This window comes from Phoca vitulina, unplaced genomic scaffold (assembly GCF_004348235.1).
Source record: "Phoca vitulina isolate PV1807 unplaced genomic scaffold, GSC_HSeal_1.0 scaffold7, whole genome shotgun sequence".
Lineage (NCBI taxonomy): Eukaryota > Metazoa > Chordata > Mammalia > Carnivora > Phocidae > Phoca > Phoca vitulina.
In genome coordinates, this window is record NW_022589710.1 from 59,441,436 (window position 1) to 59,455,694 (window position 14,259).

The 14,259-nt window shown below is 51.8% G+C and overlaps 1 protein-coding gene across 1 annotated transcript in view; it reads right to left on the reverse strand.

The window, feature by feature from the left end:
• Nucleotides 1–14,259, reverse strand: part of CCDC88C (coiled-coil domain containing 88C) — a 123,622-nt gene that overhangs the window by 60,768 nt on the left and 48,595 nt on the right. Inside the window, exon 4 of the mRNA XM_032405794.1 lies at nucleotides 11,906–11,975. Within this exon, the coding sequence (XP_032261685.1) occupies nucleotides 11,906–11,975 (70 nt within the window). The remainder of the gene's footprint in view (nucleotides 1–11,905; nucleotides 11,976–14,259) is intronic.

Below are 14,259 nucleotides of genomic sequence, written 5' to 3' on the forward strand. Positions count from 1 at the left end.
TTTTTGGTGTGTGGGAAGCAAAGCACAGGGGAGAGAGTAATCCCCAAGGAAAATACCGAGTGCTCCAAAATAAGGCTGTATATAACTCTGCCTTTCCATCATGCAGAATGTCAAACAGACAAGGGAGAATAGCGGAACAAACCCCCCACCCCCATCACCCCGCTTCACATGATCAACAGTTTGCACATCGGTTCACCCTCTCCCCCGCGTTCTCTGTCTCAGTGTTTGGCTGGAGTATTCTAGAACAGATCCCAAACATGTATGTGTCAATTTTTTTTTAAGATTTTATTCATTTGAGAGAGAGGGAGAGAGCGAGCAAGCGAGCATGAGTGGGGAGAGGGGCAGAGGGAGAGGGAGAAGCAGACTCCCTGCTGAGCGCAGAGCACAACACGGGGACTCCATCCCAGGACTCTGGGATCATGACCTGAGCCGAAGGCAGATGCTTAACCGACTGAGCCACCCAGGCGCCCCTATATGCATCATTTTTGATGGTCTCATATTGACTTTATACAAAGGCCACAAACTTATTCAACCAATCCTCTTTGAGAGGTTCAAGTTTTCACTATTTTAATCTGAACACTGCTACAGAGAACACCTTAGTGGCTAATTATGCACATCCTTACCTCCTTCTTTAATAAATTGCCCTGCAGAAAGGCTTTACCCTTTTACTTTCTCATAGCCGAAAAACAGCAAGTCCCAATCCCCCATTGTCCCACGTCTCTATCCTCCCACTCTTTCTCCGTTTTGCCGGAGAGACCAAAAAAATCTTATTTCGTCGTTCTGCGTTTTGTCTCTCTGATTATGCTTGAGGCCAAATGCATCCTCACCTGCTGGCCTAATCAGTTTTGATCACGTAAATAAACAGAGACACTGGGCTCTAGACCGGCTCGGTCACCCAAAGAGGTGTGACTCCAACAAGCCGAACTCTGTCTCGCAGGCTTGGTCTCCGTATCTACGAAACGGTTTCCATACCTTACAGTGTGATGAACTGGGTGATGTGCAAGTTTGCTTGCAGGTGAAAAATTCCACAAGGCTCTCCCATTCTTATTGTGTCCTGTTCTATTTGGGAGAGAAGCAACACACCACAAATAGCATGGTGTTCTCGACAGACTTAGCGGCACCTGCTCACTCTGTGCAAATATGGCCCAACGTATCCCCAATGACCACCAGGACGAAAAAACCGAACTTGAGTCCCAAGAATCAGTGTTGTGGTTCATTTCCAGTCCTTGGGCGTAATGTGTGTGTGGAGTGACATGCGATCTTGTCCTAATATTTCTCAACTGAGAAATAGCTCAACACAGCTTTTCCCGAGATCATGGCTGAGTCTCAGGTATGGCGGCTGGGCATTAGCTCAACCAAAACTGCACTCCCCCTTCTCACCTTCTAGCCTGAAGGTGGGCAGGAGGGGTTGGGGACTAGGCCTCAGGGACTCTTCAGAGCACGCAGATCCACAGTCCTAAGAATATGCTTAAGGTTTGGCACCGCACATCAGTGTACTATGGTCAAGCCCTTCTCTTTGCTGATAAGGTCCAGAACTTTATCAATGTTTGAAACGGAAAAATTTTCAGACTAATGCATTCTTTTAACTGGAGGCCTTTTCCTTGGCCCAAGAGGTTCTAATCCATAGACATAAATAAATGCATGACCACAATGACTAACTTTTGCATTAAAGCTGAGTTGATGATCAATCATGATTTTAGTTTTGATAACAAGGAAATGCCCACCTGAACATTCAAAGCCTGCAATCAGTCTCACCAAAATCTTTCCCTGGCCACAGTGCTGCATCCAGCCATGTGAGTGCTCTCACCTCCGTCCCCTCGATCAGTCCCCAGACACCTGGCAAGTGCCCCTCATAAGCCTTTGGTGGACCTAAAAGGTGCAGCCCCGCCCCCCCCCCCCCAGGTGTTGCCAGTGATGATTCACCTTCCACCGGCCACGCACCTGGTATATAACCAGCAGGGAGCAGACATGCAGGAGGAAAGCATCTGGAAGGTCTCAGATCGGCTCAGACAGAAGTCAGAGTTCACACGGCGAATCTTTACATACTCTGTTCACAGGAAAGGCCCCAAAGGTCCTAATTATATCATACTTTAGAATAATTTAAACTCCGATGATCCACGTTCCCCAGCTCACGATGGATAAAAACAGCAAACTGACTGCGGGAACACCACCGAACAGGCCCACTAACAACATCAGGAGCATCAGTCAGCTACCTGACTGCAGGGAAGGGACCAGAAACTCCGTGCACACGCACACAAAGGGCTCAAACTACATTCTGTGACTTTTCGGTAAAAGAACAAAGGGTTCTGTTCCCTCAGCACCGAGCAGCCACACACAATGACAACCGTGAGTCATTCACTCACTCGCTCGCACCCATTAGGAAAGTATGGAATTCCTGTTTGCTACATTTTAGAACAGAGTCGGGGCAAAGTGTTTAAAGGGAGAGGGTCTTCGAAAAATTTTCACGGAAAAAAATTATTTAAAATTAACTTTTTGGCGATGAACGGGGTCCTAGGAAATTTGCCTCTGCCGTCATTCATTTCTTTTTAAGATTTTATTTATTTGAGAGAGAGAGAGCACAGAGGCAGAGGGAGAAGCAAACCCCCCTCTGAGCAGGGAGCCCGATGCGGGGCTCCATCCCAGGACCCCGGGATCATGACCTGAGCCAAAGGCAGACACCACCCAGGCGCCCACCTCTGCCCTCAGTTCAAATGAAGCAATGCTGTGTGTGCTCAGTCTCACCAGGCGAAGCAAATACAAACATTTGCTTACAACAAATGCACCCTGTGATTTTTACCCCTCCACAGATTCCCATGCAATTTAAAAAATAAATAAATAAAAAAGAGCACAAGTTCCCTCGTTTTTCCCGGGAAGCTGCTACCAAATTTCTCTCAAGATTTCAACAGTAAGGCGAACTGCTATTTTCATAAATCTGCCAGATTGTGGGTTTTGAATAGTTTCAAAACATACCAGAAGACTCTGTGCTGGGTCCCTGCCAGCGAGGCTAGCTCAGTGACACAGTTAAGCCGGCAAAGAAGAAACAGACCTACAGACCACGCCCTCCCAAGCCCCTACTACGTGCCGGGGGATCGATGAGCACAGAACTGGAATCAACACAGTCCTCTGAGCTCAGACCAAGACCACCAGCAGTTTTAAAAAGCTGATAAGTGCTATGGAAACCCAGAGGAAGGACATCTAGTTCGCAGTAAGGCTCAGGCAAGGCTTCCTCAAGGAAGTGACCTCTGAGCTGAGAACCGAGGATGAGGAGCGATGTGGGAGGCAGGTGAACCAGAGCATTTCGGGTGCGGGGATCAGCACGTGCAAGGCCCAGAGGTAAGGGAAGAGGGCGTCTGTCAAATTATAAATGCTTCCTGGCTAAGCTCACTAGGATGGCTTTTCAGAGCGAGAAATGGGGGCAGGGTACAAAGCGATGTGGATTTCTGTACCGAGTGAGTCACAAGCAACCAAGGGGTGGGGGGAGGGCTGAAAACATCCGATACCCTCTGCCTCTACCCGCAACCCCAGGGGGAATCCCATGACAGCCTGAGCTAATGGCTGAGTCTAAGAAAAACCTTACTTTACTACCTGCTTCCTGAAGTCTCGACGCAGAGAAACTCAGAGCAGCTGTTCTTCGCAGAGCCGGAATGCATCTGCTGATCTAAGCTACATACAAAGCTACAGATGTTTGCAGCGGTCAGCTCCCAAAACAGAAGGGAAACTATCTGATACCGCACGTGTGGTGAGGGTGGGCGTGGGGACAGGAGGCTAGTTTGACAATTAAAGTACATGAACTTCTAAAACGTGGCGGCTGGATTAGATCAGGGTTGGAAAATCCCCTCTCATCTTGTGTCCGTAGCACACGCGGCTCCGCATTCCCATCAGCTGCTTACTGAGCCTGGAACGAGGCCTCAGAATCCTTCTGAACAGAGCACATGACAGCCGCTGCCAATCGGCGGAAGTTGACACATGCTACAAAACCCATCTTCCCTGCCCGGTACGTGATCTCTAGGGTCCTTTTTGGCTCTACTCTGATTCTCTAAGAGGCAGCCGTCTGAACGTTCACACTTCCTGGTCTCTGGATACGGAAAATAAAGCTTTTCCTCTATCAATGATCACTTCGGTATGAAGGTGGGGATTTGGGCAAGGGGACACCCAGTCCCTTCTTAGATGGAGCTCCTCCTGCCCCCAGTTGCACACCCTCCGCCTGGCTGACGTCGGAAGGCATGGCGATGACCTGTTAAGACCAGAGAAAAGTAATGACCCAGAGTCCTGTCTCGCTAAGTCTGCTCTCCACAACCACAGAGGCCCAGGATCCGCAAACTGCTGGCAAGGCTGAGGTTTTAACCCTCACAGGCTGGAGAATGGACTCATTGGAGTTAATTCTGCCCTCCCCACATGCCCTTCATGCCTACAGACCATGACTGCCCTTGCACAGATCACACGATCGTTTGACTGAATCCCCAGAGGACAGTATTCTCTCCATCTTACAAACAAGAACAGGCTTAGACAAGCGGAGTCACAGAACTCAGATCGGGTCCCGGGCTGGTCACCGCCTGCTTTGCCCTAACTCCCTACCATCCCTGTCGTTACTGATGGTCACAGTTCCTTCCAGAGCAAGGCTCTACCTGGTTGAGCATCTGATGCCAGCATGCCAGCGTGCAGTTAACCAGGTAAGCAGGCAGTTAACCAGGTGTGCAGGCAGTTAACCAGGCGTGCAGGCAGTTAACCAGGTAAGCAGGCAGTTAATCAGGTAAGCAGGCAGTTAACCAGGTAAGCTTAGGCAGTGCCTGTTGCCTGGACGAGTCACGTTAAACCGTTCACGTCGAATCCCCGGGTAGAAGAACACAGAGAACGGGCTCACTTTCCCTCCCTGCTGGGATGGAGACCACGCCTACGTACGTACGTATTTTTTTCTTACTAATCCTACATGCTGCTCTCCTCTGCCTTATGTGCTAGAGTCAATCACCAACTATGCTCTGCTCGGTTTCTTATTTAAAAAAAAAACACCCAGGGCACCTGGGTGGCTCGGTTGGGCGACTGCCTTCAGCTCGGGTCATGATCCCAGGGTCCTGGGATCGAGTCCCACATCGGGCTCCCGGCTCAGCGGGGAGCCTGCTTCTCCCTCTGACCCTCTCCCCTCTCATGCTGTTTCTCTCCTGCTCACTCTCTAATTAATAAATAAATAAATAAATAAATAAATAAATAAATAAATAAATAAAATTTAAAAAAAATAAAAAAATAAAAAAATAAAAAAAACCACCCATTCCCTAAGGGTGACTGTGGGGCTGTCTCGTCGGCTGGAAACCAGCACTGCACTGAGCATGACCCCTGTATGTGTCTCCTCAGTGTAGACACCCCGAGACTCACCCACACATGGCACAGCTCTGCGGGCCCTCCTGGGGGCTCCGCTGACATCAAAAACTGCTGTTTATTACTATATTCGCAGTCAGGGTCACCTTCCCGGGCACTGCCGAGGAACAGAGTGGATGGCATGTTCCTGGTGGGTGGGCCCATGGGGACCCTCCGCACACCGGTCCCGGTCCATGCGGTCTGAATCAGGGACCTCCACCTGCTACCTCCCATCTGAAGAGCAAACCCTGTGAAACCCTTACCTAGCTTTCTTACACCCAGAACGCGGCCCCCACCAGGCATTAACATAACCCCTTTTTTATTTAATTATTAAATAAATGGTTATCACAGGTGGACTCTGGCAGGTACGGAGTCACATGTCCGTGTGAAATGGGCAGAGGCCTCCCAAGCGCAGCCTGACCAGTGGGCCCCTCATTCCAGTGTCTGTCCACCACCCACAGCAAGCCTGCCCCCATCCCGTGGACACCCCAGCAGCACCGTGTGGGCAGCAAGAAGCCTCTGCCCAGTGACGGAAGGCAGCTGCTCCCAGGTGACCGAGAGCTCGGCAACAGCCACACCAAGCCCCTCAGATGGCATCACCCACCACAAGGGCTCCCCACCGCACCCAGCCTGCCTGAGCCACAGCAGGGGAGAGCTAATTCTCCCGAGCACCCAACACCAGAAGACCAGAAAAAGCAGAATCGACCACCAGACTTCAGCGAGAGACCCAGCATTCGCACAGGCTGTAGGCGAGAAGGTGGCGGCCCAGGCAGGACAGGATGTGAGGCAGGGTCCCTCCCGGCCACCAGGAGGAAAACTCAAAGCCCACATCCTATCAGTGACCATAAAGACCTTTCACAAATAACATCTCGTCCCTCCTCCGCGGACGGCCACGGCCACAGGGCACAGTCCCGCTGGAAGCCATGGCGTGGTTTCCGAAGCCGGGGAGCAGTCTCTGTGTCCAGACCAGCGCTAAGAAGTTTACTAAACAAAGGCTGGTATCCAGGCAGATCCCGTGGGCTGTGCAGAAGGCCGGCCTCTGGCCGCGCTGGAACGCCTGCCCAGGCCTGGTGTTAACCAAGCTCTTCACGTTCCAGGAAAAGCCAAGTGCTGGCTGGCAGCTCAAGTGCCCGGCAACCCCCGCGTCCTAGAGGGGACTGAAAAACTCATCTCTGAGTCCAGCCAGCAGCATAGAAGCAAAGTAGCAGGACGTGGCCTCGCCATGTGAAATAGGGTTTGGGGGCCTTTCGGAGCCTGTTCCCTCAAGGAGGGAACGGGGGGGGAGCATGAACAGGATCGAATGGCTGCAAGGTTGGTTTTCCTTTGTTCGCTTACTTCTCGCCTCTTCATTTCAAGGACGTGAGGTTTTTGTAATAAATACAGAAATAAAAACATATGCATACAAGACGAGATCAGAGTTAGGGAGAAATGAAAAAAATAAAAGTTTGGAGAAAGAACCCAAGAATCTCTCATTAACCCCCAACGGTGGATGCTTTTGCCACCCCGTCCCTTGGCAAGCAGGGTATGTGGGGGGAGGGCAGGACTGCAGGAAGATGGCAGGGGAGGGAAGCCAGTCCTTGTGGTCTTTAAGGGCACACTTCTCAGGGGCAAGAAGATTGTTCCTAATAAGCCAGACTCCGGGCCCTCTTCCTGGCTTCCACGGGCATACCGGCCCAGCACAAGCTCCCTGTTCATCATCAAAACACAGAGCCACACCGTGTGGACTACGAGGGAAGGTTTTCATGGGATCTGAAAAGCACTTCCACGATGCCCCTGACAGGAGAGCAAGCAAACACTGAGAGGGTTAAATATTAAATTCCAGGAGTTTCAGGGAGTTCCCCTTTCCCTCCGGCCTTTGAAATGTAAACTTCAGCTGTGACGGGGACTTCTTCCCAGTGTCCCAAGTATGATGCCCCTCATGGGATTCCCAGCACAGTTCCACCCCTCTGAGCTCCTCCGGCCCAGGACACCTTCCCTTCTGACGCTCTGCCACACACCTCCTCCAGGAAGTCTTCCTGGCCTGCCCAGGCAGAGAGCAGTATCTGCTCTGCACTCTGTGGAAAATGCACTTACATCATTTCTTACCCTAGAACAGATCTAGTAGTTACCAACACTGCCTTCCTCCCGTCCCTTCCCCAAAAAAGACTGGGGGCTTCTTGAGCAGAGACAGCCTACTTGTTTCCAGGGCCCCTGGACCCAGTGGGAGAGGGTGGGCATTTGACACAAAAGCTGAAGGAGAGGGACAGACTGAGTTTCTCTATGGGGCCTCTGGCTGAGGGGTAGCCTGCTCAGAAAAGGAAGGGAACAGGGCCATTCTAGTCTTCTATTGGGGGGGGGGGGGGGGGAAAGTGGCCCTCCAGTCTCCTCAGCCAGAGCAGCAATCGAAATGGAGGCTTGCGTGGGGTGGGAGGAAGGACAGTCATAGCATCTGTGGGCACAGAACGCTCTGAGGTCCCAAGGTGCTTTCTGTCACTGGAAGCCCTTCGAGGGCCCCCAGAATATGGAGAAATCTAAAGACCAAGGGCAAGCCCACTGAAAAGAAATAAATGGAATCCCCCAGGCTATCCTCCAAAGTTCCAGCCGTATTCACAGAGAGCACTCTGCAGGGTCCGGGGTCAGCCCCTCCATGGACCCAGGAATCTCGCCAGGTGTCTAGAATACAAGAAGCACCACGCGGAATGATGACAGTGGCCGCCCTCCTGCCTGTCCACGTATATATCCATCTGCGGAACTTATGGTGACAGCTGTGTGCCTCTGAAGGAGTTCCCTCTCCTCTCTGGGCTGGGTTCCTCCCTCCCTTCCGTTCTGCACGTCTGAGCTGGGATCAGCCATTTACAAGTCAGAAAACCACTGCTGCACTTGGATACAAACCTTGGAAGAAAAGCCATGCTCTCTTCCAGCGTGACTGCTGAATGATTCATCAGAGAAATTAATTCGCTAACACCCTGGCTTCCTGTCAGGCAAATCTAGTCTTTTTTTGTGTGGCACGGTGACAGGCCTGGCTGCTGAGGAAAGCAGGGCTTGAAGGGACCGGGGAGCTGGTCTAGGTCTGGTCCAGAACCTTCCCTCATTCTACGGATAAAGCAGACATCACCCTCTCTTGGTTCTCGTGACTTCTTCCAGAACAGACTCTGGTAAACCACGCAAATGTACTTAATGGATGCGCAAGATGGTGGGGTGAGGGCAGTTTCCAGTGTATCATCTCGGGCCTTGTGGAGCCACACACATGGTCCTGGGCAGAGATCAACTCTCACTTGACCCTGACCATTGACATTCGACCTCTGCATCTGGGAGAGCATGTGTTTAACACTCGCCAGGAGCACTGGCTTGAAGGAATAGGGAAGTGGGGACAGGAGAGAGGAGGAGATAAAGGTGGGTCTCCAGCATGCATGCTTTATTTATTGAGCACCTACTATGTACCAGGCACTGCTCTAAACACCTGGAATACACTGGCAATAATATAAAAATAAAAAACCCAAAGATTCCTGCCTTCATGAGAGATTATATCGTGTGTGTGTGTGTGTGTGTGTGTGTGTATGTGTGTTTGTTTGTCTAGATGCTCTGCTGGGCCCTGTCCCGCCCCCGGCACCCAGCTCCATTGAGGTGCATTTGCCAAAAGAGAAAAAAAAAGCCCCCCACACAACCAAAAACAAAACAAAACCCTAAACTGTGAAATGTTATAAATAATAGTACGGTGCCAACATCAGCCAAAAAGAGCACAGCCATGCTCCTAAGATATGTGTGGCAGAATTAGTAAAAAAGCACCCCTCCCACCTCCCAAGCCCACTTCTAGGCAACCACACAAAAAAGAAACCGACTTTGTTCTTTATTTAAAAAGAAACCCAAAATGCTTCTTCACTCATCTATATTTTAAAATTTAAAACAGAAAACACTATTCCATAAATATGCCTCTCTGTCTTCTTGCTGGTGGGTCTCCCTTGCCAACCTCCCTGTTCTCAGAGGCCCCGTGGGGCCCCTGTCAAAACCTACCCAAGCATGCGCCCAGCTCACAGCTCCCCGGCCGTGACGCCGTGGTGAGGCGGCCCCAGCCCTCCGTGTGCAGCCTGCCTAAGCCCCCGGCACAGGCCCTGCCTGGAGGACCCCCCCAACCCAAGCTCACTGCCAGGCCGATGCGCACGGTCTCTTCCCAGCCTCTCCTTCAGAGCTGGTGACACCACCTTTTTGACGGATGTGTACTGATTCTATTCGGTGCTAGGGACACTCCATTCACCTGTCACAGGCTCAAAAGCAGCTCCTCCACAATGTTCTAAACCTGAATTGTGGTGAAGGTTGCACAATTCTATACCTTTATGACTAAAAAAAAAAAAATCACTACGTTGTATACTGAGGATGGGTGAATTTTATGGTATGAAACTATACCTCAATAAAGCAATTTCAAAAACAAGTCAGTGTCCAATCCTTGCAGATGCTTCTGCTCATCAACAGACCCAAAGTGGGGACCTGTGTCCTCTGCATATGGACAACCTCTCTCGGCCCCATGTGGTTCAGAGGCTGAGCAGAGACTCTGCTGAGGGGGAGGCTGGAGCCAGGGTCCCAGGGTATGGAGGTAGTTGGTGAAGGGGCCTCCGGAGTACAGGCTTCCAGATGGCAGCAGGAAGGGGGGGAGTGGGGACACTGACAGGGAAGAGAAGGGACACCACCAGGAGGAGGGTGGGCAAGCTACACAGCACGACAGCGTGACAGGGTGGCTGGATGGGGGAGTGGATGTGTTTGACGTTAGACTGGACCATACGCCACCGCCATGTCTGTAGGTCAAAATGGTCAAACACTGGCCCAACCTGACACATCTGCATGTGATACCGACGGGGAGCTCAGGCTCCGGGGGTCTGCTTACAGGCTACAGGACCGAGGGCTTGTCACTTAAACCCTACGAGCCTCTGTCTTCTCATCTATAAATGGGATGGCGCAGCCGCACCCCAGAAGCACGATCCCATTCCCATGTTTTAACACATACACGGTGCCCAGCACGTGGCGGGCTCACCAAGGGCTCAAGGAGGGAGCGTCCTCCTTTCCTGCTCCTCGCCTGCCTTTTCACCTTACACCTCTGGCTGTCTCCAGAGCAGACAGAGCAGCAGAACTAAGCTTGAGCCACCAACCTCCCACAGGCATCTCTCCGCGCCCCTATAAAACCAGCCCCTGAATAAATCAGCACAATTCTGCTCAGCAAAGCAGACCCCCCACTTTCCTGACGTTACTACGGAAACGCGAGAGTGCCAACTGCCCCTGGGGCCCGGGGCTGTGGCTGGGATGGGTTGCATCGGGCATCCTCTACCTGGCGGGGGCGGGGGGGGGGGGGGGGGGGGGGGGGGGGGGCGTTCGCCACCAGGAGCCACCAGGTGGGCCTGCGCGGCCGCTGCAAAACCACAGCTGTGCAAGGCCGTGGGTGCTCACGGCCAGCTATGCTAGAGACTAAGGGGAGGCCCGAGAAACCTCTTCCTTTCGGCTCACATGGAGAAAAGGCAGACACGCCAGCCCGCGGGGCCCCCGGAGGACACCCGCTGCCGCTGACCAGTGGCTCCAGAGGCTACTGCAGCTCTCGGGCACCACGGCACTGAGATACCACTTCTCCGTGAGAACTGTCCTGGGCCGATCCCTCAGGGTCCTCCTCCTTCAGTCCTGAGGCAACACTAGCTACTCTCATGAACAGGGGCAAGGGCGGCCAGACGCCGGCGGGAAAGAGGAGATGCCACAGAGGAAAGCTTCGGTCCTTTCTGTAAAAGCCACCACTCTGTGGGGTCTTTCCTGCACTCCTGGACCCTCACCCATTCTAGGAGGCCAGAGACCGACGCCAACCAGGTCTCCACCGACACAAGTCCCAGCCGGCGAGTACGCTGTCCCCGGGGCCTGCACGCCGACGTCCACGAGCCATGCATGCGGGTCAAGGCACACAGATGTGGCAGGGAAGAAATCCACCACCCTCTTCAACTCACCCGGTGAGTTAGCTGGCAGGTATGAGCGACGCTCTGATTTTCTGCAAGGTGTCCAGGAGGACATTTTTTTCAGTCCTTCAAAGTCACACCAAGTGTCCCAGCCTAGGACTTAGAAACCTTGCCCAAGTGGGCTCCAGAGACCAGCGGGAGGCGTGCAAACAGATACAAGATGGGACATGCTGGAGAGATCCAGCACAGGGTGAACGAAAGCGTGGCGGGATCCCCGCGGAAGGAACATTAGTTCCCTCAAAAGATGCTTTCTTGCCAATAGCTACCACATCCCATGATGGTGTGGGTTCCACGCTCACTAAGGAGAGAGCCCCAGCAAGTCCACCACATGACTCAGGTCCCTAAGACTGAGGAAGCGGTGGCCTCGCCTGCCTCTGCACTTGCAAAGGAGGGGTTGGGAGGACTCATTCTTAAGGGGAAAAAAGGCGCGCTTGGCTTCCTGCCTCAGGGTAATAAACCACCCTTCAAAAGCTAGCCGGAACGATCACGTGTTTTCACCATGCCGGCCCAGAGCTGGTCGTCAGAGCTGTGCGTCCGGCAGCTGCTCGGGGCCCGTGGCACTGCCCCGGGCACCGCAGGGGGCAGCTTCCACTCACCAGACAGTGGGTCTTTGCCAATCATCAAGACATTGGGCAAATTCATTACGATCAGCTGCTGGAGAACTTCCTACAGAAACAAAGGGGGAAAGATACCGTTAAGAACAGGAAACAAAATTAAAGAATGACTAAGAAAATTACAGTTTATCAAGTCACTGGATGAACGTGCGTGTGGCCATTAAGCGCTAGGTATGAAGATCCTCTATAATAGGAAGGAATATTTAGGATACAAATAAACGTGGAAAGTCCAAGTTAATTATACTTCTACCTTGATCATGAACAAATAAAAATCATGCCTGCAGATGGATGGAGACCTCGGGAAAAAGATCTACTGCAAGCTGGGATGGAGGATTAGGTGTAAATTTCTTTTTAAGAGAGGTCTTTATTTTTATTGTACGGTTTGCTGGTGCAATTAAAAAAAATAGAGTAAAGATGAGAGATAAGCTACAGAGTCTTTATAACCTGATGATTCAGGATCCTAGCATTCAGCACGTCTTTGGTACAAGCTGTAAATGAGGAGACTTCTCTCATTTACAGCAGCGGCTTCCCCGGGAGAGGGGATAAATCACAGCTAATCTGCACCCGTTAAAGGTGGCGCGAGGAAATGAGCCGCCTTCTGGCCCTCACACCAAGGGGCTTTGAAAGAAGGCCCAGGCACCAGCCATCAGTCATGTCCCCCATGTCTGGGCTCTTTAACAAGCTCCCCCAGCGGAGTGTGCTGGCCCCGATGCACCGTTTCCCAGAGCACTTCTCGGGACAGGTCTTCTTCCCTGCCCTGATGTGCCTTGTTTTTCACCAATCAGAAGATAAAAGTCTCATTTTTACGGAGACAAGTAAGGAGTTGGTTTTCTCAGGCTTAACATATTACAAAAGTGGTCACTACAGAAGTTCTTCCAAAAGTGGTCACTACAGAAATTCTTCACCAACAAAGCTCCTCTTACGCCTTTTTAAAGAAAAGATTTGAGAGAGAGCACGAGGAGGGCGGAGGGGCAGAGGGATAAGGACAAGCAGACTCCCCGCTGATCAAGCCTGACGTGGGGCTGGATCCCAGGACCTTGAGATCATGACCTGAGCTGAAGGAAGATGCTTAATGACTGAGCCACCCAGGCGCCCCTCTCTTATGCCTTTTTAAAAATGTTTCCAGTGAGACGGCTTTTTTCCAGCGTCACTCTGCTGCACAATGTGAACACGAGGATCTCTGTATTCTATATACTGCCAACTAGGGCTGATGAAGAAAACGGGGACAATCACACAATCCCCTAACCCCACAGGGCCCAGGTGAACACCCCAGAACGATGTCCAAATCGTCAGCTCAGAGTGGTAGCCTTGGCAAGCATGCCCGGAGAGGCCAACACCTTCAAAAGATGTATAAAATGATTTCATCCTCCCCCTCAGTGTCTTTCTATGGCTCCTGTCTACACCAGACTGGGGCGGGGGGGGGAGGAGAGGAGTGGATGCGGACCCAAACACACCGGACCCCTCTCCACTCAATGCTGGCGAACGTTTTTTTTATCTGGGGTCGCAGGTCACCACAGGAGATGCTCATGTTTTCTCAAGCACTTTTCGTTGGCAAATACCTGTGCTAGACACAAGTGTGAGCCGTAGAGAGCCTCAGCCCTCCTTCGGGGCCCGAAAGAAGTCAACACACATACAAAACAGTCTCTCAACTGAATGCTCTTGCCAAAGGATTCCACAGTCTCACCCTGGGGCAAAACACACATGAAGAGTACAATCAGCAAAATCCACTTTCCAGCTCGCTCATCCAGCAAAAGTAAAGACTCCAGGCCAGATTAAGCCCATTCGGTCACGGAGTCGCTCTTCTGCCTCAACACTAAACTCAAGTGCTCAGCCCTGCTTCTGGAAGATTTACCTGTCATCACCGTCCAACCAGCTAGAGCCCCTTTTGAAGTCTGGGCTAGTTTCCGTCTGTCACTGTCCAAGGGTCTGGGGCACCGGCGCGATGATCGGACTGCTCACACTTATAAAGGAGACACAGAACGTGAAATCATCTCGAAGAACTCATACAAAAATACGAGGTGGTATTTTTTTTTTTTTTAAAGATTTTATTTATTTATTTGACACAGAGAGACACAGTGAGAGAGGGAACACAAGCAGAGGGAGTGGGAGAGGGAGAAGCAGGCTTCCCGCCAAGCAGGGAGCCCGATGCGGGGCTCGATCCCAGGACCCTGGGATCATGACCCGAGCCGCCGAAGGCAGATGCTTAATGACTGAGCCACTCAGGTGCCCCTACGAGGTGGTATTTTTATGCTAATGATGATCTCAGCAAAAGGTCGTTGGAAACACTGCTAGAAACTATTGCTAGAAAACCCACGTATTCTCCCAAAACAGGGTGT